The sequence below is a fragment of the Polyodon spathula genome, chromosome 3 (genome assembly GCF_017654505.1).
Source record: "Polyodon spathula isolate WHYD16114869_AA chromosome 3, ASM1765450v1, whole genome shotgun sequence".
NCBI lineage: Eukaryota > Metazoa > Chordata > Actinopteri > Acipenseriformes > Polyodontidae > Polyodon > Polyodon spathula.
The window spans coordinates 88,083,165-88,111,043 of record NC_054536.1 but is presented as its reverse complement, the minus strand read 5'-3'; the positions used below and the strand labels follow the sequence as shown (position 1 = coordinate 88,111,043).

At 36.9% G+C, this 27,879-nt stretch overlaps 1 protein-coding gene across 1 annotated transcript in view; it reads left to right on the top strand.

Annotated features, from left to right (window-relative positions):
* Positions 1–18,586, top strand: part of LOC121313585 (alkylglycerol monooxygenase-like) — a 76,530-nt gene extending 57,944 nt beyond the window's left edge. Inside the window, exon 13 of the mRNA XM_041246275.1 lies at positions 17,720–18,586. Coding sequence (XP_041102209.1) covers positions 17,720–17,794 — 75 coding nt within the window. The 3' untranslated portion in view covers positions 17,795–18,586. The remainder of the gene's footprint in view (positions 1–17,719) is intronic.
* Positions 18,587–27,879: the final 9,293 nt, after the last annotated feature.

Sequence of the window (27,879 nt, the reverse complement as noted above, 5' to 3'; positions counted from 1 at the left end):
TTCACTTTAATGATGTAACGCTTGGGTTTGCTAGACTGTTTGAAGGCTGCAGGAACACAGAGTGGTTAAATGCTTCAGACATTGCATGTCCCACAGTAATTAACGGCTGGTTCCCAGTAATGGCTATTGGCGGCGACTCACAAATGAAATCATAGCAATTTAAGAGGAGAGCTAATAAAAATACACCTGCCTCATCGTCTTTGTTGGTGCTTTGAACTTCTACTTTCAGCCCACAGTGTTCACCAAGCTGTGTTACGATGTAGTTCTTGTGAGGGCATTGTCTGAGGTGACAAATTATCTGTGACCATTGTGACCATTTTTGTGTTATGATGACATCATCTACTGTGGCTGGAATTGTGCTATTGTGCAGCTGATGGTGACCCAGTCTGACCTGTCTGTGCCTATGACTGGGATGGAATTCTGGAAATGTACATGTCAGATAAGAATCAATGATTCTTTTTCTGTTTGTATGAGATAATGGGAGAATGATTATCAAATACTAATCTGGCTCATTTGAAAGGGAGGAAACATGTATTTGTTGTGCAAGTTTACTTTTCCACGAAATCCAGAATTGGTCAGTTTCTCTTGCTACTGACATGTTAGGATCAAGGTTGTCAATAGTCACATGGGAATAAGCAGTTTTTAAAAAAACTTCCTCATATGCCATTCCCGGCATCCTGGCTCTAACAAACTAGAGTAAAACAGTTAGATTATAGCATATGTGACAAAATATCAGTAAGGACTGAGTGAAAGACAAAGTACATCACTTCAAATCTTACTTAAGTCTTGACTTGGAGCCCATACAGTGGCACTGTGAGGTATTTAGAGGTCACGAAAAGGTAGAATTACATTACTGGCAGGACATTTCAGGTGGCTGGTAATACTCTGTGGCACTGGCTGGAAGGACAGAGTTATACAGATCACAGGAGGAGGTTATGGAATAATAAGGTCTGGAAAACTTTTTAAGAAATGACATCATTTCAACAAAAAAAGAGCAATGCTCTGAGGGATTGAGAGGAAATCTCTCTTTTCCCCCAAACTGAGAAATTTTAAAAGTGTTATGTCGTTTTTTCCTGGGAAACACTCCGCTAACCACCTACATACAGTATTACTCAGATTGGGGAATGAAAATGTTCAATCTATGTTTATTAGGAGAGGAGCGTATATTCAGTACATTTTATATGAATTCACTTTGAAATGAACACGTATAGGTGTCAGTTATCCGGAGGCTGTTGTTTTTTTTGTTTTTTGGGTTTTTTTTTGGAATACAGGACTAGTACAGTAGTTGTATAATTAATTGTATGTATATCACACAGTTCAATTTTGCTTACTATATATCCCCTTCTGGCTTTTGTACATAAATCATGCAATGCAAATATATATATATATATATATATATATATATATATATATATATATATATATATATATATATATAAGTGCCTATAGAAAGTCTACACCCCCTTGAACTTGTTTTATATTTTATTGTATCAGTGCCTTAGAGTTTCATGCATGTAAATGAGGATTTTTTTCCACTTATCTACACACCATACTCCACACTGTTAAGGAGAAAAAGTTTTTATTGAGAAATAAATTAGATATTAAAAATACACAACTGAAAAATCATAACTGGATAAATCTCCACCCCCCTGAGTTAATACTTGGTGGAAGCACCTTTGGCAGCAGTTACAGCTGTGAGTCTGTTGGGATAGGTCTACCAACTTTGCACACCTAGATTTGGCAATATTTCACCATTCTTCTTTATAAAACTGTTCAAGCTCTGTCAGGTTCCTTGGGGAGCATTGATGGACAGCAGTCTTCAAGTCATGCCACCAATTTTTGATTGGATTTAGGTTGGGGCTTTGACTGAATCACTCAAGGACATTTGCCTTTTTGTTCCTTAGCCACTCCAGTGTAGCTTTGGCTGTGTGCTTTGAGTCGTCATGATAAAAGGTGAACTTCCGTCCCAGTTTCAGCTTTCTTGCAGAGGGCAGCAGGTTTTCCTCAAGGACTTCTCTGTACTTTGCTCCATTCATTTTCTCTTCTATCCTGACAAGTGTCCCAGTCCCTGCCGATGAGAAACATCCCCATAACATGATGCTGCCAGCACCGTGCTTCACAGTAGGGATGGTGTTCTTTGGGTGATGCGCTGTGTTGGGTTTGCGCCAAACATAACGCTTTGCATTTAGACCAAAAAGTTCCATTTTAGTTTCGTCAGATCACATGGCTACAGAATCTCCTGAGTGTTTTTTGGCATACTTAAAACAGGATTCAAGGTGGGCTTTCTTGAGTAATGGCTTCCTTCTTGCCACCCTACCATAAGGCCAGATTTGTGGAGTGATAACCAGTCTTGGCCATAAAAGCTTGTGGCTCTTGCAAAGTTGCCATTGGCCTTTCTGATCAGTCTCCTTCTTGCTCGGTCATCATTTAGAGGGACGGCCTGATCTTGGCAGGGTCTTGTTGGTGCCATACACCCTCCACTTCTTAATAATTGTCTTGACTGTGCTCCAAGGGATATTCAAGGCCTTTGATATTTGTTCATACCCATCCCCTGATCTGTGCCTTTCAACAACTTTGTCACGGAGTTCTTTTGAAAGCGCCTTGGTGCTCATGGTTGAGTCTTTGCTTTGAAATGCACTACCCAGCAGAGGGAACCTACAGGAACTGCTGAATTTATCCTGAAATCATGTGAATCCCTACAAGTTAACACAGGTGGAGGCCACTTAACTTGGTTTGTGAATTTGAAGACAATTGGTTACATCTGAACTAATTTAGGATTGCTATTACAAGGGGGGTGGACACTTATCCAAACAAGTTATTTCAGTTTTTATTTTTAATTAAATTTCTGCAAATTTCTAGAATATTTTTTTCACTTGGAAGTTGTAGGGTAGGATGTGGAGGTAAAATTAAAAAAAAAAAAAAAAAAAAAACATATATATATATATATATATATATATATATATTATATATATATAATTATGTAAAATCCAGGCTATAAAGCAACAACAGGTGAAAATTCTGAAAGGGGGTGTAGACTTCCTATAGGCACTGTATATATTGGAGACAATATTTAACAATATTTAATTTATCTGATAAAATATTAACAGTCTCACAGAAAGCATTACTAGGGGTGGGACTGAAGTTTGTTCCAGCAAAAAGACACATAAATAATGATAACTTAATAATAGAGTTAAAAGAATGGAAAAGACAAATAAGGTTAGCAGAAAACTTTTATGAGAAACACACACATCCAATGGTATTGGACTCCTCCAGATGGAAGAGATAAATGGTTAGATCTGTACATAGAGGTAGTTAGAAATTAAATAATAACAGGCTGAAAAAGTAAAGGTAAACTTAATATAACTGAAAATGAAGAAGCTCTAAAAGAATTAACAGAGGATGATGATATCATTATAAGAGCAGCAGATATAGGCTCTTGGGTGGTAGTAATGAAAGTTGATTATATGAAAGCACTAGGGACTAAATTGCAAAATATGAATGCATATGAAGAAGTACAAACTAATAGCATTAATATCATAATAAAAATAAGTGAGAATGTTAGCAGCTAGATTGTATACAATTGATTTATATCGAAATTATTAAAACATTACATGTAACCCTCAAAATCCAAGAACAGGTTTGGTTAGAGGTAACCCAAAAACACACAAAGATAAACAGATGGTGCTAATGATTGTTAGCACAATTGATAACCAAACATATGTTATTGCAGAAATAGCTGAGAGGCAGCTGCAGCCACATATTGAAAGCTTACCTAGCACTGTTAAAGATACAAAACATTTTCTGAATTGGATTAACAGATTAAAAAAATAAATTTGCAGAGAATGCTATTTTATTTTGCATGAATGTAAAATCCCTGCACCCCAGTGTTCCTAAGAATGAAACTTTAGAGGCATGCAAAGAGATGCTGGATAACAGAAAATATAAGAACATAATACCTACAGAAGAGATATTAAATATGATCAAGGTAGTTTTAGGAAAGTTATTTTACATTTGCAAATAAACGTTTCAAGCAGAATGATGGCACAACAATAGGCTCAAAGTTAGGCAAGCATTTTGCAAGCTATATGAGTACATGAGAGGACGTGTTGCTGGGTAAAGTATCCAAGAAACCTTTAGAATGCATGAGATACGTGGATGACATTTTCAGAATATGGACACATAGAGAGGATGCTCTGAATGCTATGAAATTGAATTCTTAGATACCTTGGTTAAACTTGATCAAGGATTTATTAAAATAGATCTTTACTGAAAACTTACTAATAAGCATCAGTACCTACATATGTCATCTTCATATCCTAGCCATACAAAAAGGACTGAGTATAAGGATAAAAAGAATCTGATCTGATGAAAATGACTATAAAAAATAAGAAAATAAATAAAAATGAATCTTAAAAAAGAGGATATAAAGAATTGAGAAACGTTGACAAACTCAATAGAAATTAACTACTTGAATATAACAAAAGGAAAACGAAGGTTAAAAGAGTATCATTAATAATTACATATTCTAAATTATTACCCAACATTTCAAAAATAGTTTGGAAGCATATACATATACTTCATAATTCAAAGAAAATTGAAAAAAAATATTTCCGAAAGCACTGATTGTGACTTTTAGAAGAGATGCAAATTTAACGACATTTTGGTACATAGTAGACCTAAACAGATTGTAGATGCATTGCAGGACATTAAAACCTGTAAGAGCACATGTAAGGTATGCATATACATATATTTGTAAAGATAAAATTGAAATTACAAATAGAGAAAAACACACTCAATCTTAAAAAAATTCCTCATGCAACCTAGCAACCTTGTTTATGGTATATTTTGCCAAAAATGTAATAAAATTAAATATGTAGGAGAGACAGCTACAACATTATACAAACGCATACAGGATCACCCATCAAACTTAAGAAATACAGAAGTAAATGAACCAGTGGTTCAGCACTTTACAAAGAACGAGCATAACATGAATGATCTACAATTCGTAGTTTTAGAAAATATTTAATTAGACAATGTAAAATGTAGAAGACTAAAAGAAAATAAATGGATAAATAAACTGCCTGAAGGTTTAAATAGAAATGAATAGTAGATCATTACATTATCAATTACAGTATGTGGTGAATGACATCACAATCACGTTAATAGATTTCAATAGAAAGAAATGATTGTAGTTGCCATGAAGTCCAATGCCTGTAAGTACCTCCACTGTTTGTTTTCAAACACACTTTCCCACACTTTGGCTCTTTTTAGCAAAAATGTGTATGTGTATCTAAATTCTAAATCTAAATTTTTGACTCATCAAAGTAGCCACCTTTTGCAGATATAACAGCTGAACACACTTGTGGCATTCTTTCTACAATGGAAATCAAATACTGTTCGGAAAGTTCTTCCCAACACTGTTGCAGAAGTTCCCACAAATGTGTTGCACTTGTAGGTTGCTTTGCTTTGACCCTTCTGTCCAGTTCATCCCAAACCAGCTCAATGGGGTTTAAGTCTGGAGACTATGCTGGCCATTCCATGATTTGAAGCCTACCATCTTGTTCTTTTCTTCTAAGGTAGTTCTGACAAAGCCTGGAGGTATGTTTTGGGTCATTATCTTGCTGTAGGATGAACCCCTGACCAACTAGGCGTATACCACAGGGTGTTGCATGGCGCTGCAAAATGCTGTGGTAGCCATTTTGGTTCAGGGTGCCACTCACTCTGTGCAAGTCGCAGACTCTGGATCCAGCAAAAGAGCCCCAGACCATCACGCTTCCTCCTCCATATTTGACAGTTGGTGTCACACACCGAGGAACCATCCTTTCGCCTGCTCGACGGCATACAAAAACCCTGCATGATGAACCGAAGATTTCAAATCTTGATTCATCGGTCCATAAGACCATCTTCCAGTCTTCAGTAGTCCACTGGCGGTGCTTCATGGCCCAGGCAAGCCTCTTTTTCTTATTTTGCCATCTTAGCAATGGCTTTCTTACTGCTACTCGACCTGTCAAACCTGCAGCTCGAAGTCTTCTCTTCACAGTTGAAACTGAGACTTGCTTACTTCGACCAGTGTTAAGCTGTGCTTGAAGCTGTTATCCTGTGAGCCGCCTATCACGTAAGTTGTTAACTCTCAGAAACTTGTCTTCTGATTCTGTTGTGGCTTTGGGTCTGCCAGACCTCTTCCTGTCAGAGTTTCCTCCAGTTTCCAAGTGCCTTTCGATGGTGTAGGAAACTATACTCACTGACACCTTGGCTTTCTTTGCAATTTCTCTAAAGACCTACACTTTTAGGGGTTATAATGGTCTGTCTGCCTTCCTTTGTTAATTGCCTTTTTCTCACCATTATGATAGCAATATACTACTTCCTGCAGTACAATACTGTCCAAATAATGCTTAAGAGGGTGTAGTAACACAGTCTGTTCCAACACTGCTTTTATACAGACTGAGGGTTTGTAAGTAATCAACAAAAGTTGGGACACCTGTAGGAATTGTTAGCATCAACTTTCAAGGCTTAATTTACTTCCACTGCTGCAGAACAGCTGTAAGTTGTTAACTCATTACTTGTTCCCTGACAAAGGCCTTTTTGTATAACTCTGAAATGTACATTACTTTTCAGTTTTTGGTAACCTAAACTTTTTTTTTAACCTCTGGCAGTTTACCGCTTACCTTTGTACCATTTCAGGTTATTCACTGGACTTGAATTGCTTAAATTTCAATCAAAACTGGAAAATGGGGGTGATCTAAAACTTTTGACAGTTAGTTTATATTGTGAGATAGCGTGTTCTGATTCATGACTTTTTCCGGGACCTTTGACACTGTCTTTCATGGAAACAGCACTCTGGACAACAGCAACTATGTTTAAACAGGACTGTGCCTGTATGTTTATTTTTATTGGCACCCCTATGCAGACGGTTAGCTGTACTCAAAATAAACAAAATAAACAAATCGAAACGTAACTTCGTACAGGACGGCTAACTAAACTTGTAAATAATGCTTAGCTATCAATCAGATTTAACAAAATAATGTTACAATGAATAACGAAGACATGCATTCAATAGATATTTCAAATATTTCAAACCCTGGCAGTAGTGAAAAGGTCTATACACAGGTTCCAGCCTTCACACAGATATCCCCTCCATTGTTACAACAGTCTTTATATATCTGCTTGCCTGGCTATAGACATGTGTGTCTCATTAGAAAACTCTTTGTTTCTCCTACATGGATTTTCTCTGTTCACAGAGACATTCTGGGAAACATAATCCTGTTCTCCTTGTTTAACCGATTAAGACTACCCTTTACTGAACTATACATTATCTTTTACCCTTACTTTATCACACACCCTCCCACTCCCCCTCCCAGCTCAGACCGAATGGGGCGAGCGACATGGAGAAAAAACAGTGAACACGAGGCAGAGCATCTGCATTACTCCATCGAGCTCCGGCCCTGTATTAAACGGAAAATGAAACACCTGTAGGCTTAAAAATGATCTGGTTTCTCTAGCATTTTTCTTTCTCTTTTGAAACGTCCAATCGAGGGGGGTGGGATCAGTGATTAATTGAAAATGTCTTCCTAACAAATAACATTTGAGAGACCAAAGCCTATAATTCTTCACCATAATGGGTCCTCTGGCTCTAGTTAAGTCCGTAAGAGGCACAGCAATTGAGACAAAGTGATGAACTACCTACAATATCACGTTAGGAAAGCCCTTACTTGTTTTTTTATTTATAGGTCGAGGCCTCTTTTGCATAGCTTCCAGTTACTGACTTGTGGTTTAATTACACCCGCCCAATAGTGTATCACAAATACTTGGCCTTCTCTAACCCATCAGAAATTTCGCAAGATTAGCAGTTAACCCTGCAACTTGGATATAATCTCATACTGCCTGTACCTTAAGGAGATGTGTGTCCCAGTCAGCACTATGTATCACCATATCGTCAAGGTAGGGAGCAGTGTATGCCTTATGAGGTCTCAGTAGTCTATTCATCATTCACTGGCATGGGGTTGGGGCCCCATGCAACCCAAATGGTAAGACCATGTACTTAAATAACCTCTCTGGTGTGGAAAAGGCTGTCTTTTCTTGGTTTGATCAGTGAGGGGAACCTACCAATAACCTTTAGTGAGATCTAGAGTGGTGAGATATTGTGTAGTCCCAGCTAGGCATTCAACTTTGATATAGTGTTTAGCTTTCAGTAGTCATTACAGAACCACAGAGAACCATCAGGTTTTGACACCAGCACAGTTGGGCTAGATCATTCACTATGAGATTCTTCAATGACCCCTAATTCAAGATTTTTTTTTAAGCTCAGTTATGATATCATGTTTAATTACCTCTGTTTTCCCTGTGAGACTGGAAACACATTCCTATTCTTACATATAAGTTCCCGCACTTCCTGCTTGTGTCTGTCGAAGGGTTGTCAGCTATTTTGACAGTAGGTTTGGTTTGGTTATTGTCAGCAGGAGATGTTTCCATGGTTACTAACGCCTCCCCTCACTTTATAAATCTACTCTGGTTTCCTTCTTCCTCGTTGCCGCCCCTTATAATTTACTTCAATGACCCGTTTAATTACTTCATAAGGTCTGTACCAGGTGGCCAGGAACATGCTTTCCACTGTAGGTACCAAAACTAATACCCTGTCCCCAGTCTGAAGAACCTGATTATCACAGCTCAATTATAGGATTTTTTACTGAGTCTCTTGAGCCAGCCACATATGTTTCTTACAATAATACTCATTCTCATGCCTCCTTCGCAATATCTAATAATCTCCTGGGAGGTCTCCAGTATAACAACTCGAATGGTGAAAATCCCATGGTACCTCTCGAATGGCAAACATTAAATATGGCAACAAAAATTTTAATTTATTTTTTCTATTCTTCTATTTTATTTTTCTTCTACTAGGCAGAGTGATATTTAGCAGAAATATTTTCTATCTGTTGTATTGTGTGTAGTTCTATGCATTGTGTTTAATCATTTACCAGAAGCAAACTAAATTGGCTACCAGGTTCCTTAACAGTGTAGCAGGTTGTGCTTCAACAAGGCAAATGTTTGCTGTATTTATTTTTAAGTGATAAAAATATGTATATTTACACAATTTATTCAGAAATTTGAATTTTCACGGGGAACAAAATTTTACGGAAATTGTGAAATCTTTGATAACCGTGAAAAAAATACCACCTTAATTATCATTCGTACTGGTGTAGTGGTTATACAAAAATGCTAAATAATTATTGAAATATATGACATTTGCCATGCTGTTTTCATGTAATTACTTCATGTAAAAAATATTGCAGAGCATACATAACCATGTAATAGCATTCTAACAACTGGATAACTACCAACATTTATTTTTCCTATATTGTAACTACTAGAGTAATTGTGTATTAGTATATGGCAATGGATTCTACTGTGTTGTTTTCTTGTACTGTATATACATCAGGGTCCAAAATGTTATCCACTGTAGAATTGGTAGATGTGAACTAGAAGAAAAGCTACCTGTTTTCTAATGCACAAGTAAATACACTTGCATACTAAATATCAATAATCTGGGTGGTGTTTGCTCTGTGAACTGTATTATGATCGGCAAACATTTGAAAACTTTATCTTTGAAAGAAATTTGACATTATGTTTTGCTGTTTTCGACATTTACCCGGTCACCTGATAAAATAGAATGTCTTCTTGGTCCTCGTGGTGTTGTTTTTTGGCCTTTTTTACATCTTCCCACAGTGGGGAGTCCTTCTGGGTAAGGCCTAAAAATCTGCTGCCTCAGTTCTGAAGAGGATGTTAGAGCATTAAGACTTGGGCTTGCTAAGAAGGCTGAGGAGAGGAAAGATGGCCAGCTTACAGGCCCCTCGGGACCAATACATCTTCCCTGTTCTCTTTGGAATCCCATTGAACTGATTTACAGAAAGTCCAGGGAGACAAAGGTCTTATGACTTTGGCTTTCCTGATTGCACCATCAAAGTGCAAAGTTTGATTTTGTGAGGCAGATGTGCTCCCCTAGATTTATTTTTTCATCTGTTTTTTGGACATGGTGTTGTCACTGCTGCCAAATTTTCAAGGTCTCCATTCTCCTACAATGGGGAAGCCACCCTGTTTGACAGCAGCAGAAACACAATGTATTTTAAACTGGTAGATTCACAGTCTCCCTCATAATAATGAGGCATGACCCCCCCTTTGTGTCTTGTTAATTCTTAGCTGAAAATAGATAACATGGCAGAGTCACATCAAGCGTTTTTACTGTACTTTAGTAAAGGTACGACTTGATAGACCTGACTAATAGTAACACGCTTATCTTGATTTTAATGCCACCTTGGTCAGTAATTCTAAAATACAGGATTTTGAGACAACATACTGGATGTCTCTTCATATGGTTAAAGAGAATTTATTTTAAGCAGTTTAACATTAAAGTTAAATGTATTCAACTCAAGCTCCATGCATTGCCATGAATTGAGATTCAGAAATCTGGAAAGAAAAAAGAATGAGAAAGAGTAAGTCACTCTGGTGCAATTCAGCACATTTTAAAGAGTTTTGGAGTTGCTTGCAGTTGCTTGCAGTTGTTTAAATGGTGTGCAAAATAAATAAACAATGTATTATGTATGCAGCAACATATCAAAGCCGTATTTAAATCATAAACTACACCTTTAAGCTCCATTTGATTTGCTTGTATGTGCCTCAGAGCCTGTTTGTATGGTTCTTGTCACACACAGTTTACTCTTTCCGTAAATATACAGATGTGATATTAGACCATTCAGCCTTGATTAATTATAACAGAGCAATCTGCTTTTGACATTAGAAGTACACAAATCAAACCAAGGTAGAAATGTCCTCTTCCTATTCATATTTGCTGCTGTTTTTGAAAGAGGTCACCCTGCCCCTTTTAACCGCTCGCTTAGCAAAGTTGGCATGTGAGAGTTGGCATGTTTCATGCCAGGAGTGGGTCTAAACCTTTTTTTTCGCCCCACCATGAATTTATGTAAAATCTTGTTTCATATACACATGTGACCACAAGAGGGGGTTACATCTTGTAGTGATAAAAAAATAATATATCATATTTTGGAATCTACAGTATTTTGTTCGTTAGTATAGCACAGAAGCAGACATAGCCAATAGAGCTGAAAGGTTTCTTATGATCGCTCTAGAATTAGGGTGCACATATATAGGGTAGAGGTATTTCAAATTCAGTTAAACACATATAAGAGTGTACTATTGAAAGTGGAAAAACAGAAGAAAATGTCTTTTTGATTTTTGATTACCACGTGCAAAGAATACCCAGATCTAGTTATATTGTGTTTATGTTTTCTAGCAATGTTCCTTCTATTCTTTCTGGTGCAGGGCAGCTGTGTCAGTTTCTCTGCAGGTTTCCACCACCCTAACACTGCTGTAGACAGCAAAAGACATAAATCTCGATATCTGAGCAGCAGAACTTACCCAGAACGAGTACAAGCATGACAAAAAGACAAGGGGAGAGAAAAAAATAACCAATTATATTTTTATATTTTTAATTGGGAATCAAGCATTTAGAATTTGCCCTGTTTTTATATATATATATATATATCTAGATATATATTATATATAATAATATATATATATATCTAATATATTTATCTCTCTATATGGAACACTGGCTAAATCTTATAGAGACCTTGTAGAATCAAATTTATAATATCATGGTTTTATCTTAGTTTAACTATTTGTAGTTCCTTTTTTTTTTTTTATTATTATTATTATTATTATTATTATTATTATTATTATTATATTCTTATTATTATTATTATTATTATTATTAATTAATTAATTAAATTAAATTAATTAATTACTTAGCAGACGCCCTTACCCAGGGTGACTTTCAGTTGTATACAAAAAATACATATAAAAAATTACAGTACAATTAAGAGCAAGATACAAAATACAATTACTTCAGTCCTAGATAAACTTTAGCAAAAACATGGTTGCAGATCTATAGTGTGTGTAAAGAGGAAACACTGCCCCTTTGCTTTGGGGACATACACTGCATTATAGATAGGGCTTCTGTTTTTCAGTTTCTATTAATTGTATTTTTCAGTGCTTATTTTTAGCTCTTTTCAGTTTAATGTAAATAGTTTTTTGTTTATTTTTCCGGGGCTTTCATTTTTGATATACTGTGTGAAATTAGTGTTTTTGGTTACTTTCCAAAATGTTTGAGCATTTTTTTCTGTCAGTCTATGTATAGCAGTAACTCCACAGTACTTGCACACTTAAGTTGTGCCTTCTTTCTTTTGCTGTCTTCCACAACGAAATCCCTATTGTCACGTGCACATTCTTCTGGGGTTTTTGTGTGTTGGCATTTTTGTACATTTCGCCACAATTCTGTTTTAAATCCTCAAGCCTCCATTCCTGATTGTAATCTCATTTAAATGTCGCAAGCCGATTCTCCAATAGAAATGTGGGGATGTGCTGTCACTCATTAGTTGGGGTGGGTTTAAAGTATACAGAACAAATCAATGATAGATACAAGACAGGAAGGCAGGACATTGCCGGGCAGCACTGGGAAATGTATTTATTATTTTTTTAGTAGGTTTTATTTTTTAATGAGAAAAGGGTAAAGTCAATGTAAATTAATTAACAATTTCCACTGTTTTTCCGGTGTTTTCCAGTGTTTACTGGCTATCCAGTGTTTTATGGGGTTTTATCGGTTAAAACCAGAAATCAGAAGCCCTGATAATATATTGTATAAGGGCACATCTTTAATGGTTGCTGTTGAAATAGCTTAGTTTATCTCAAATTGACTTAAATGTACAGGAGAGAATACAAGGGTAGCTCTGTAATGCAAATTTGCAAAGCATGGTTGTGGATTACCACAGCAAATTCAAAAATACTTGAAATGTACCAATTATATTTTTTGAAATGGCAAAACACAGTTTGTCTGATACCTTTCTAAAGCACTACATTCAAACACAAGTAGTAATTTCCCCCATAATCAGTATTAAACATGGCAACACGTGTTTACGTAAGCTGTCCTTCTTCATGCTGCTCACATGACAATTAAGACGTTTTTTAATCTTAATAAGTCACAAAACTGTAACCCATGTACTTTCTATTAGGTCTTCAAATTAATTTTGCTTGTCCTCAATCTGTTACCTTGAATTATTGTATAATAAGTGTAGGGTGTTCTGGCATAGTGGCGGGCGGTCAAGACTGGTCTTTAAAGTGCCTTGGTGCACTTTATTATATAAACAAAACAAAGCAAACACAGGAATAAACAAAAGGGTTAAACAAAAACCCTACACAGCTCTTCAAATAAACAAGCTGGCACCCAAGCTATAGCTATCCCGTTGCAGGGTAGCAAGCACAACCTGCTGCTCGCAGCCCTTCTCTCTCCATGTGCTCTCTCAAACAAACATGTCCTTGTATTTTTATAAGGTGTGGCCAGGGGAAATTGACTTTAATCATTCAATTCCCACCTGGCCACACTCCAAAATTTTTCAATTAACTAATACAGCAATTTATCAATTAAACAGTGTAACCATTTAAATAACATGTGGCAGTGCAAAGGCAGCCACAGAACAAACAGGTTGCTTGTGCAGGGCCTCTGTCCTGTCACAGGTGCCAATACTTTGGTCTGCAACTGTAATAGTTGTAGTTACATTTTCACTTTATGACTCACGTTGCATCATAGAGTTATTGTCAGCTGGTGTATGATAATATAGCTAAAATAGTTAGGAGTCATGTACCTGTAATAGGCATAGCAAATATCATATACCGAACACCTTTGTGATAAAAAAAGAGAAAACTAAAGTGTTCCTTACACACATGAAACAAATAGGTATCAAAAAGCGAATGAAGGCCATGTTAAACATGGCAATAAATCTGCAGCAGTACCAGTGAAAACGGAAGAAAAAGAACATGCTCCTGTTTCCCATAAACCTGGGCTCATGATCAAATTAGCGTTGAAACTCCCTAATTTCATCCTGCAATGAGGGGTGTCCATGAATGAACCATCTATGCTTGTGGGAGGCTACTTTGTAAGTAATAGTTAAGGAATGGGACACAGATGTTTTGTGCTTTAAGCCAGTTGCACTGTAGGTATTTTGTGTTACCTAACGTGCAGGCAGCCATATGGAAGAATGGGTTTGGAAACATCCCATTACAAGTAATATATCACAAGCTGACAGCAAGTATTTCGACTTGTTTAGATTTCAGTCATGAAGGCAGCTGTATGACTGGCTATCCAAAATACTTTTAACCCTTTACCTTGTATTTATTGCAGAGTGCTACAGTTCATATTTAGGAATGAATAATTGTGGCAAAGTGGTTAGCAGTGTGCAGGTGCAGGAGTGCGGCGGTGATTAATAAACAGACAGACCACGATAATCCAGGTGCAATGGTGTTTTATTTTTATATTCCAAAGTCTGATGACAAAAACACAGTAAATAATAATGGGAACAGGCAGTACAGTGCTGTGTATTACTCCATTTAATCCCCGGGTTGATCTTTGAACACCCACACGTAACACAAATCACAAGTCCACAGTGAGTGCTATAGTGCTCCTTGTGCAAATAATAATTGTGAACAATGGTGCAGTGTTGTCCGGGTAAGTGCTGGCCTTTGGCGACAGCTCCGGATCATGTTAGCTGTCTAATAACAACAAACAAGCAATTCTTTAGACACGACAAAAACAAAACAAAAAAAAAACACTCACGATAACAGTACAGGTTTTCCTTCCGGTTCAGCATTAACCATTCAAAAGGAACAGATAACTTCGCTATGTCCCCTTTTGTACGATCAATCATGACCCCTTGGTTAACGAGTGCAAGCGCTCCTCCAGTTCGCGGCTGCCACATTGTTTCTCTTCCGGGTCGATGATTTAGTGTACCGTAGCTTCGCCCGCTTTCTAGATGGCCGACTTCCGTCTAACCATGGGAATTAATTGTCTGGCCATCCAGTCTAAGGCACTCTGTTCCCTTTACACAGCGCCCTCACTGGTCAGGAGGGAGATTTATCACCAAAAATAATTCTGTCTTTCACAATCATGTATGATGTTTAATACATTTCAATATAACGTGGAAACATCTTCTGAAGATCTTCTGTATCTGCTATAATACAGTACAAGTTGTATAAACTGATCTATGAAGCCAGGAGAGGCATTCAAATAAAGCAAGTAGTTGAGAAGCCAGTCTGAGGTTCCAGTCAGGTTCTTGCTTCTGTTGGGTAACACAAATACTGCTGATCTGTGATAATGGGGATCTGCTTGTACATGAGTTCTGGGCTCTGACTGGGTGGAATAATTAACTTTGCATGAAAACAAATATATAATAATATATTCCTCATATCGATTAGCTGAGATATTGAGGGCTATTAAGTAAAACCTAAATATTATATTATATCCCATCTTGTGTTTTGTGAAACATAAAAGTACCAAAAGTAAAGCTAGCCCTTTACAATTACAATAAGAGATCCCAGAATAAACTGTGCTTCAAATGTTTATGTATTTATTTATTACATTTTCCATGACTTTCTTTTGATGTTTTTTTGCAATGATTCTATTATTTGATAATGATCATTTTCCCTATATTTGCCTTTACCTGGGTTAGTGCCTCGGGATCCTAACTGCCTGGCATTGAACAAACTTCATCATTCCATTAAACTCATGTGACCTGTCTACCTGTAAAGCGTCGTTCACGCACTCAGTCACTCATCTCATTATAAAAACTACACAGGAAGTCCAGATTCAGAAAATAGGCATATATTTAAAAATGTGTTTACATTTTTTTTTTTTACAACATGACTATAGAAAATATTTAATGAAATATATAATACTTATTTATTTTAAACAAATCATTAAAATCCATATATGTATTATGTACTTAACTTACACTTAACTTAAGAGTTTGGCCCAAAGTCAGCAGGCAATTTGTGAAATGCCCAGGCCAGAAGTTATTTCATAATGATTCCTTGTAGTAATTTCTTCATAAATACGTTGTCCTTCTCTATGTATAGAACATAGCTGCTTGCTGCCTTGCAGAAACATGCACAGGTTTGCAAAACCATCTGGTATTTAGGTTTTCTACACCTGGCAGATTCAGCAAAGGCTCCTAGTGGTGGAAAAACAGCATTATTCCACAAATTTCTGAATATAGATTGCTAACTTATATTACAGCAGTATAAATACAGATAACTCCTTTTAGAGGGGTTTTTTTTTTTAGTAAGGAAAATACTGTTAGGTTAAAGAAACTGCTGTTCAGAATTGCAGTTAGTTTGCAAACCTTCAATAAGAGAAATCCCAGCGCCACTTAGGACTTGGAGTCAAAATACCTCAAGCAGCAGGGAACATTCCAATGTTATTTCAGATCTGTTTATCTTAACACTGATATATTTGAATAGGCAACATCCAAATTTGAGAATTAGGTGTAGGGGCTCTGGTGGTGCTGCATTCTCTGCATGATAGTTCAGTACCCTCTCAAGCTTTGGTTAAGGCCTTGGTTCAAATCCAGCACTGGTCACAAGTGATAATTGTTGTGGTTTCTTCCTGAAAGGCCCTGAGCTGCTGAGTGGCAGAGTATCCCTCACCTCCATTAAAATAAAAAAAAAATGGCGCTAGCATTGGTATTTAACGTGGTTTAGGAATTTTGTACATCAAATACAATGACAATAGGTGCTGCAATATAAATGTTAGAAGTCATATCAAACAAATCAATGAATACATACAGTGTATTTATATATTAGGAGGCAGTCTGGTCCAGTAGGAGGCAGTGTGGTCCATGGGTTTGTAACCAGAAGGTCACCGTTTAAAATCCCACCTCTGCCACTGACGGTCATCGGTTCAAATCCCACCTCTGCCACTGACTCGCTCACTGTGTGACCCTGAGCAGGTCGCTTAACCTCAATGTCCTATTGTAAGTGACTAATGCCAGTTCACAGCCTACCTCTGTAAATCAAAAATACAAATAAAGGCATGCCTACTAAAGGAAAGCCTACTTTGCATGACACCGGTTATTCAGCCACATTTGCAAAGGAATACATTACCTTTTCCCTGGATGAAATATTTGGAATAAAGAAAAGACAGCAACTGTGTGTCTGCTGTATCCCTACCCTTCGGGGGGGACCTGTTGCCAGAACAGGTAGTCAGAAGCGGAAGGCAGGGAGAATTCCAGGCATCTGCACTCTTAGGAAAACAGCTGCGGCTTCCACAGGAAACACTCATTTTTTCCCATCACCCGAGACCTTTGATAGACAAGAGCCTGGCTTGGCAGAGCTTGCTAAGTAGGATGCAGTTTATGGCCTAGAACGTATGAGAGAAACCGGGCAGAGCAGTTCCATTCCTGGCAGTTTTGTGGGTATTACCTAGACACTAGAATACATCTGTCTTTGACCTAAACCTGATGCATCATGGAGATATGCTTGCCTCCCATTGAACCACAGTGACATATTACTATTCATTTATTAAATATTGTCCTTTAAGAATACAAAATATTTCTTTATTGACTTGATGTTTATTTATTCGTTTTTAACTTTTTTATTCTCTTTATCATTAAATGAAGGAAGCTAAAATTACTGAAAAACCTTACCTGCAAATTATGTAAATTGATTTTGTTAAATCCAAATAAGAAGTAAGTGTGTGTGTGTGTGTGTGTGTGTGTGTGTGTGTGTGTGTGCAGGGTGGGGAGTGACAGACATAAAAAGTTGATTAAATACAGTTATTGTAGTAAAATAAATTGTTATTGTTTGTGCTTTTTATTTTTTTCAGATTTTGTTTTTACTCTGCACTGTGTACTGGGGGAGTTTGAGCAGACAAGCTGTGGCAAAGGCAAAACACTATTAGAAGATACATTTTCAACTCTGTGGACCAAGGGCATGCTTCTGATATCAAATACTATTGGCAACATTCCTTAAATATATCACAAAAAAAAAAGTTTTGCTCTTCTCACATGTGTTTACTGTAAATGCCTGTTAGACACCTAATTATTAGAATTACAGTATAGAAGTTTATTTGATAAAGCCTGATACCAACTGCAAAAAATTACATTCATTCAGTGCTGTATGTTTCTGAACAAATGCAATATATATTGAATACAAATTATGTAGTTAGTAGGTTAATTGGTTATTAAGCATTCAACAGCTACTATAGACTAGTGCAATCTAATATAATTATGTTGTAAATCTTAATGATATGTATACCCAGAAGTTTCAATGTTATAACCTCCTATTACTGTTATTATTTTCTGAATTCCTTTTTATCAACTGTCTTCTTTGTGTGAAAGTAAAACCTGTGAAAGGTTTGACAGGTTCAGATATGTGCCGGAAATTAACAAAAAGCAAAGTAATTCACAGAATTTGCTATTTCATTCCAAAACTCTGTGGAAATATTGGAACCAGAATGTACCTAATACCACAGGGGTCCAGCTGTGAAATTTTGATGAAGGAACCAGCTTCCTTTGAAAGCAGTCTCTCCATAAATCACTGCTTAAAATGAAACACAGTTGTTGAACCATAAAAACAAGTTACCTAATATTATAAAAAGCATCAAACTACTTCAGTAGGACCACTGTAAATGTGTTCAAATCATAATAATAAATCAAAAAAATACTTTATTTGCAGTTAAATTACATTTATTAATGATTACAGTGACCTGTGTATTTTTTATTTATAATATAATAATAATAATAATAATAATAATAATAATAATAATAATAATAATAATAATAGTTTGGAAATCTTTACCAATACCACATGCTGGCCAGTTCATCCATAAATACAGCACCTGCAGAGAGTGATAATAACAGTTCAATAACCATACTTGTAGATAGTTGAGTAGGTGTGAGGCTTTGACCTTTCCATTCTATTGCTCCATTTGTTCTACAGTAAGGAAGAGTAGAGTAGAAGTCACAACCTCACACTGCATAGTCTTTTGTTCAAATAAAACAGTCCATCCCTTCTGATATTCTGGGTAATTACCTTGTTCCCTAATGGTATCATTTGTTACACCACAAACATTTTTTTATCCAAACCAATTTTATCCACAGTTTTTCAAATCCTAAAAGAAGTTGACAAAGTTAGCCATTATCAATATTTTAAGCACAGCAGAGAGACAAGGGCCAGCCGACACAGAGTGGTGATAGTATAGGACAGCGTGTACTTTATTAACCAGAGAATGGAGATTGTATGGAATGGGTTGTTAAAGGCTTTGTTGCTATTGAATCAAGATCCTTTAAGAACTGATTAAGCAAAGTTCTGGTGTCAATCAGCTACTAGAAACCCAGCAAGCACAGATGGGCTAATTTTCATGATCTTGCTCATAAATTTTCTTGTGTTCTCAAAAACCTTTTTAAATGACATTCTTCAGTATTTCTCCCATAACCCTTTTCAAGCCTTTCCATAATCTTGGGAAATGTAGGCTTCCCACTTGGTGAAGCTCTATGGATTACTGTCTGGAAAAGTGTATACCTTCCAATTCGCTCAGCCAAGAACTGTCTTTTTTAAAAATATATCCCACTCACAGGCCCATTCCATTTTTTAAGTGGGTGTTTTGCTTTCCAAGCTTTGTTGGAAATGTCACACACAATTAATACTTCAATTCTTCAGATACTGTGAGAATGGTTTGTAAATCTCAAAATACACACCCACATAGTACATATTGAACCATTCCTGGTTCCTCGAGATTTGCTCTCAGATGCACATAATCACTACACAATTGACAGGCCACCCTCTGCAGACACTAATACACTTCCAGCTTCTCAGCCATGCAGGTACTAATATAAGGAGTGCAAATTTGGCACTATGGCACTAGATTCTAGTGCCAGGGTACCTCATACAGTGCCAGCAACATTTAATTCTGGCGCCAGTAGACTTGTTTCATTTTTTTTGTTTGTTTTTGTATTCCATAGCAACCATAAATGAAGATAGTTTCTCATTGGGTCTGGACTACTCACATGACCCACCCACACTCATCCACATACACAGGAGAGAAGGTTTGTGTCATGTGGGAAGTTGTGAGGGGGGCTTGATTAGGATGGGGTTTGATAATTTAGCACCAGTAGGCTGGTGCTAACCTTTCAAAACAGTACCAATTTTCAAAACAATTTTCACCCCTGAATATGATAGTTCCTGCGTGTCCCTTGGCGAGGACAGGAAATTGTAGAACATGGACACAGACCTTGTTTCCTGTTAAAAGGAGCAGACTTAATGAATGTCTGTGCATCCATATGTTTTCTGGATGTTTTCTTGCTGTCTTTTGCAATTGCTAATATAAAACAACAATTTAGTCATCTGGTACAATACCTTGTAAATGGTCATGACAGTCTATAACATTATGTGCTCTTCTCAATCCTAGCATCATTTTTGCCATTTTGTAACATAATTGACTCAAATAGAAAATTGTGGTGGCCTTAATAAACACATTTATGAAAACTGGGCATATCCTGAATTTTCCAAAGATTTGACCAAAGGATTATTTTACAAAATAAAGGTAGAATGCAGACAAAGCCCAGAAATGTATTTAACCATTCTAACTTTAAAAAACAAAAAGATAAACATTAGGGCTTCACCAGATAATTAGTTACATCACAATAAAAATTATAACATTTTCAATGAGTCAATTAGAACATAAAACCATTATTGAATATGCATTTCACAATTATTCAAATTAAAAAACATCTCTTTAATAACAAAAAGTAGATAAGCGAAGACAAAAGTCAATTCATGTCAAAGTACCATTTTAAATTATACAATTCACAAAATTGAAACATCGCTTTAATGAATAAAAGCTGGTAAACAATGACAAAAATTGGTTCATTGGGTCAATCCACAACTGCATTTTCTTTTTGTCTTTTTTAAAATTCTAATTATATTACATTTTTCTTTTCAACTTTTTTAATGGTTCTATTTCTACAAACTAGCTTTTTCTTTTACAATTAAAACCACATTTTGTACCTCTTGACTAAATCAAAATGTTATCATTCTTATCGTGATGTAACTAATTGATACGTTGTTACTCTAATAAGTGACTTCAGTGATGACTTTACTCATTCAGATGAACACCTAGCAGTCGAAACGTCATTGTCTTTATTTTTGCCCTAAAGTTAAAACGATTAAATGAATTTCTGGACTTTGTCAATGAGAGTGTGGTCAACCTTAATTTTGTTAATATATAAGTTATGTGTGTGATTAACTTCTTGTGATTAACAAAGGATTCTTAAACAGTCAATTAGAAAATGTTCAATACCCAACTAATGTTAACAGAAAAAAAAAAAAAAAAACTGCTCTTTTTTATTCTGATTTACTGTTGTGATTTGTCTTCTTTTTGTTAAAATGTACAGCAAATGCGCCACTCATGATTAGTCTATGCACTGCACACAGATACCGGTATATTAAAATCCAATGGGGTTTTTATTCCTAAAAGAAATATAAATAACAGTATGTGAACTGATTTAAAAGGTGGTCATTTAAAAAATCATTTCCAAAACTCACCAATGGGGTATTTTTTTTATCTATCTTATTTTTTTCTCCATTGTGAGAACTAGTAGTGTAAAAAGAGTAACTACATGTAGCAGCACTGTAGTGTACAGTTTCAAATTCCTGCAATTTAAAAAGATGTCCACAAGGTAGTGCTGTATTTGCACTGTTCCTTCTGTAAAAGCAGTCATATTGTGTATTTAATAACTGTGCTATGTTATTCATTTGTTATTTTAACACATTAAATCGTATAGTTCAACACATTTCAAGAAAGCATGCTAGGCCTCGTTATGTACATTATTTTTGATCCCTGCTGTGTTCCTTATAATTACAAATCAGTGTTATCATAACACATGATCCTTTATGAGCAACTTTGTGTGGTCATTAAATATCAACATTATATTAACTAACATAATTACTGTTGCTTAGGTTCAGTTCTGCGTGGTTTTTTGTCTCATCACATTCTGGTGAACTTCTGGTGAGTTCTCTGAATCATGTTTTACCTACAATTACACCTACCATTAACCTGTCCCTCAGCGCCCTCTTGTGAGTATAAGAAATGCATTAGTAAAACATAATAATAGAACAAATGTGCTATTTCTGGGAGATGAGATTTGCAGAGTGATAGGATAATGGTTACTCTGGTGTACCAAATGTACTAGGAATGATTCTGAGAGCAATATTCTTGTCTAAGCTTTGGGTTAATTGGGTTAACTGCTGTATTTTGCAATAATGGTTAAGTTCTGTGCCTGTCTCTGTTTGCCATCACGTCATACAGAAATTCAGCAGTTCCTGTAGGTTCCCTCTGCTGGGTAGTACATTTCAAAGCAAAGACTCAACCATGAGCCCCAAGGCGCTTTCTAAAGAACTCCGGGAGAAAGTTGTTGAAAGGCACAGATCAGGGGATGTGTATAAAAATATATAAAAAGCCTTGAATATCCCTTGGAGCACAGCCAAGACGATTATTAAGAAGTTGAAGGTGTATGGCACCACCAAGACCCTGTCTAGATCAGACCACCCCTCCAAACTGGATGACCGAGCAAGAAGGAGACTGATCAGAGAGGCTACTAAGAGGCCAATGGCAACTTTTCAAGAGCTACAGGCTTTTATGGCCAAGACTGGTCAAAGTGTGCATGTGACAACAATATCCCAAGCACTCCACAAATCTGGTCTATATGGTAGGGGTGGCAAGAAGGAAGCCTTTACTTAAGAAAGCCCACCTTGAATCCCGTTTGAAGTATGCAAAAAAACACTTGCCATGTGGCAAAAAATGTTGTGGTCTGACGAAACTAAAATGGAACTTTTTGGTCTAAATGCAAAGCGTTATGTTTGGTGCAAACCCAACATAGCATATCACCCAAAGAACACCATCCCTACTGTGAAGCATGGTGGTGGCAGCATCATGTTATGGGGACTGGGGCACTTGTTAGGATAGAAGGGAAAATGAATGGAGCAAAATGCAAAGAAGTCCTTGAGGAAAACCTGTCGCCCTCAGCAAGAAAGCTGAAACAGGAAGGGCAGGTCACCTTTCAACATGATAATGACCCAAAGCACACAGCCAAAGCTACACTGACTAAGGAACAAAAAGGTAAATGTCCTTGAGTGGCCCAGTCAGAGCCCTGACCTAAATCCAATCGAAAATTTGTGGCATGACTTGAAGATTGCTGTCCATCAGCACCCGCCAAGGAACTTGATAGAGCTTGAACATTTTTGTAAAGAAGAACAGTCAAATATTGTCAAATCTAGGTGTACAAAGTTGGTAGAGACCTATTCTAACAGACTCACATCTGTAATTGCTGCTAAAGGTGCTTCCACCAAGTATCAACTCAGAGGGATGGAGACTTATCCAATTATAATCTGTCAGTTTTGTATTTCTTATATAATTTTGTCTCAATAAAACCTTTTTTTTCCCCTTAATAGTGTAGACTATGGTGTGTAGATAAGTGGAAAAAAATAATTTAAATGCATGAAACTCTGAGGCACTGACTTTCTATAGGAACTGTGTGTGTGTGTGTGTGTGTGTGTGTGTGTGTGTGTGTGTGTATATATGTATATATATATATTATCTTGGCTCTCTTTTTACCATATTATGAATACACTTATTCAATATACTACACTAATCATAAGCAATTTTAGTCCCAGCACCTCAATGGAGGCCTCAATTAAACTGGCTCAATAAATACAAATGGGTCAATGTTAACTGAAATGATAGACTTGAATATCATTAACTGTTAGGTAGATGAGCAGTGTTGTAATAGTTTGAATATCTGCTGCACTGTGCACCAAGCACTGAGGCACTTGCTACAAAAAAAAAAAAAAACACTAATGACAGTCAAAAACAAAATGAGGTACTAGGATTAACCAATAAATGTATCCAGCTCAGGGTCATTCTGTGCAGGTTCCTTGGAGAGGATGGGTGCCCATTAACCCTTCAGTAAAACTATCCAGTTATAGGAATTTGGGTGCAGTAAAAAGAGAGATATATTTTGAGCTTATACTATCTTCAGTTTGATCACATAAAGCAGGTGATTCCATGCAGCAGTAGCTTTTATACTAGTTGAATAACAAAGAGAATGCAATTTTTGGAGTTAATTTAATTGCCAGTGTCTCCCTAAAGCATTTTTCATAGCGAACAGCTTGTTTTTCTTTTATATAGCTGTTCTTCCCTTCAGATCAGACAAAGGAAATATAAACAAGTGGTATTGTATTCATTTTGTTATTCAGAGGTAATGTAAGTGAATAATGCTTTGACAATTAAAACATTGAGGCCCCTACTTTAACAAATACTCACACACACACACACACACACACTCACACACACACACACACACACACACACACACACACACACACACACACACACACACACATATATATATATATATATATATATATATATATATATATATATATATATTGAAAAACCCTTTGTGTCTGCACTGTCATCCTCTCACACATGGACATTATGACATAATAACACGTCATAAAGAAGCATATTTGCATTAATTATATAGTGATACAAACATAATTTAAAACAAGTAAGTAGTCATTCACATTATTACACTTATGCCACTGATGGCATTAACTTTCTGAAGTATGAGGGGAAAAAAAACTAATTTCCTGTTTCTAAAGTTTACACAATGTTCAGATACGTGATGGTTTCTGCTTAAGTAATTTGATAATAGTTTCTTGGGTTTGGAAATACATCTACGGTATGCACAGATAACATAATTATAAATAGTTTATTTATTTATTACAAATATATTATTGATGTCTCCTCCTATTAACCAAGGCCATAAAGTTCCAAGCTGATTGCTGTAGGGAGGGTTCATTTCTCATTATGTCCCTAATGACTGTCTTTATGTAGAGCACTCCAATCACAGCAAACCGTCTCTTTTCTTGGCAATGGAGCACTGACTTCAAATCCCCTGTCAGAACTGGCACTCGCTAATATTATATTTAGCATCTACTGGAACAATCCCATTCTTCATATTACTTACGAATCAGGCTAAAAGCTGCACAGTAAAGTTATGGAAACTAGTGTTATCTTTGGATCATAACTGACCAAGCAGGTTTGTGTGAGTGTTGTTGGCCAACAGTCAAATTTGTCTAGAAAATACTATGTTGTGAACATGTAATGAATGGCAACTTGATAAAATGCCTGACAAGATTATTTATTTTTGTAGCAATAAATGACAACAAAGTAAATCACATCACTATGAAAATACCTTAAAATGCAATCTGGCAGAGGTCCTACTGTTTTGCAACTGTGCACTGAGCACTCAGGCACTTTCTACAACAACTACTGTGTTTCAACTGCAGAATCTCTTAAGTTCATAAATAATGAGGGCTGTCAGTACAGTCTTGGTTCTAATAAAGTATACTTTTGGATAAACACTTTAGGGCTGTGGGTCAAAGGCAATTTACTCTAGTGAGGAATACGTTTTTATAAAGAACTGTATAAGGCTGTTGTCAATCTTTGTGATGTCATTATTAGTCACTGTTATCAAATTTGCCCCAGAGGGAAAGTCCCGATATCATGCAGGTTCTGGGATGGTGGTAGGGGTCTGTGATGCCAGTGGTGAAGAAAGAGGCATCCTGGGTGACTACGAGGTGGCACCCGATGAGGCGGCCGTTGGGAAGAGAGACCCTGCTGCTGGCTCCGATCCATGATAAGGGGTGAGAGGTTGCGGTGGAGTACAACTTTCTGGTTCCAGGACCATACAGGGTACCCATCCAGGGTGTGTCCACCTTTGTAGAGCACCCTTTCTTCCTATGAAGCCTCATCTGGCTAGAAGTGGTGGCCCCTCTCTCAAAGGGTGTAATTCCGCCATTGTTGGACCTTGGCGGCTTGGAACTGTTCCCAAGCAAAAGCATGAACGCTGTTCAGGTGGTCCTGCAAGCTCTGGGCATACTCTGTCCCTGGCAGCTCCCTTACCCCTGGTGGTCGCTCATACTGGATTGCAGCTGGTGTTCGCAGTTCCCGCCCCATCACCAACAGGGCAGGGGTGCAGCATGTGGACTCCTGCATGACAGTGTGATATGTCAGCAAGAACAATGGCAGGTGCAGATACCAATCCCGCTGGTGCTCACTAGTGGTGATGTCCAGTTGGCTCTCTGCATTCCTGCCAGCACTGTGTTTACCCCTGTATGTGTAATTCTAGCCCTGCTTGTTTATATTCTATGTCTCCCCTATGACTGGTCCTGTCTTAGGACCAGTGGAATGTGTGTAAGGTCTGCACCCTGATTTACATACAGGAGCGGAACTAAATGTATAAGAAGGGCTGTGTCCAGCAATCTGTCATTGTTTCTGCATTTTTTACAAGTATAAGTGCTCCAATAAACGTAAATAATAATCACAATGCTTATACTTTGTACAGGATGCATAAAAACAACTACTAAAGAGTAGAACTGGGTATTTTGTGCAAAGCTTCAGATTGTGGGAACACAGCTCTTGTAAGTGATCAGGATTAGGATGTTTTCCTGCAGTACTTCCTGATGGACGTCTTAAGACCCGAGCACTCACAGGAGGTGGAATATCAAATCTTTCTGAAGGTGACATCTCCTGGGGAATGGTTGGCATACTTGAAAAACATTTGTCTGTTCCTGGCTATGATAGAACACACTTAACTACACACTTAATTTAGTAATCAGTTAATAGCAGTAATAAGCTGAATTTGAAGCAAGCAGCATATAACAGGAATTGTCTTATTGGTCAGTATTAAAAGGTGTTCATCCTTGCACGCCACTTTGCAGTCACAGCAGACCACTGTTGACACCGAATGTGGCAGGGAAAAGTCAGCGGGCGGTCTGTTGTTATGCCACAGCTGCATGTACAAGCAACAAACAGTAAATTCCAACAGGAAGAAAACTCTTTTTATAGGGAGGCACAAAACTTAGTAACAAAAAAATAATAATAAAGTAATGAGGAGTGAAACATTTTAATTTTTTTTTTTATAAAACCTAATTTTAACAACCCACACACATCATCATAATCCCCCCACAATTACCCAAACTATTTCTTTGTGAGTTTGATCTGGTTTGCTGGGTATAGGCAAAGATCTAAAGGCATCATTAAACATTGATATTATTGAGCATTATTGTACACACTTGATTAAAAAATGCAGCTACTGCCATCTCATCATATCAAACTTTTGGGTGGGAAACTGTAAAAGTGACAACAATCAATGGTACTGAGCATCTGACAAAAAATACCTGGAACAATGAAAAGCAAACAAAAAATTGCCATCGCCCTGCTCTACTGGAAAGAAAAACAGATGTAATATCGCTGTGGGTCCATGACATCCTCAAGAAAAGAAAACGGTATGGCGAATATCATCGGCTGATACAGGAGCTCTGTTTTGATGAAGGCAGATTTCAAATGTTTCACTTAATGTTATATTATACAATTCTGGACAATCAGAAACATGAAGCTTTTCCTCCATTTTATATATATATATATATATATATATATATATGTTTTCCCAAGGATCCTTAAAAATACAAAATGATTGGGGACTCCCGAGTGGTCCAGTGAAAGCGCTCCGCGTGAGTGCAGGATGCCCCCCATAGCCTGGACGTCGCGGGGTCGATGTGGACGGGAGTTCCAAGGAGAGCGTCGCTCTCCCAAGTCAGCACAGGGATGGTAGCGGTGAGTCTAAATAATAAGTGGGCCTTTCAAATTGAGAGAAAATAACAAAAATAATTGGCAACGACTAAATAAAAAAAAAAAAAAGACAAAATGATCTATTTGTATATCCCTTCACATATGAAGACATCAGTCTGTAGGAACCACCCCAATTTAAATTACCCAAAGCCTTCTATTAAATAAATCTATTGGGGAATCAGTCAATGATCAATGAGGCTTTCAGAGACAGTTTATATATAATGCCTTCTTAATGAGATTCTTAGAAGATTCAATTATGATTGTCAGTAATCAAATTATACCCAATCCAC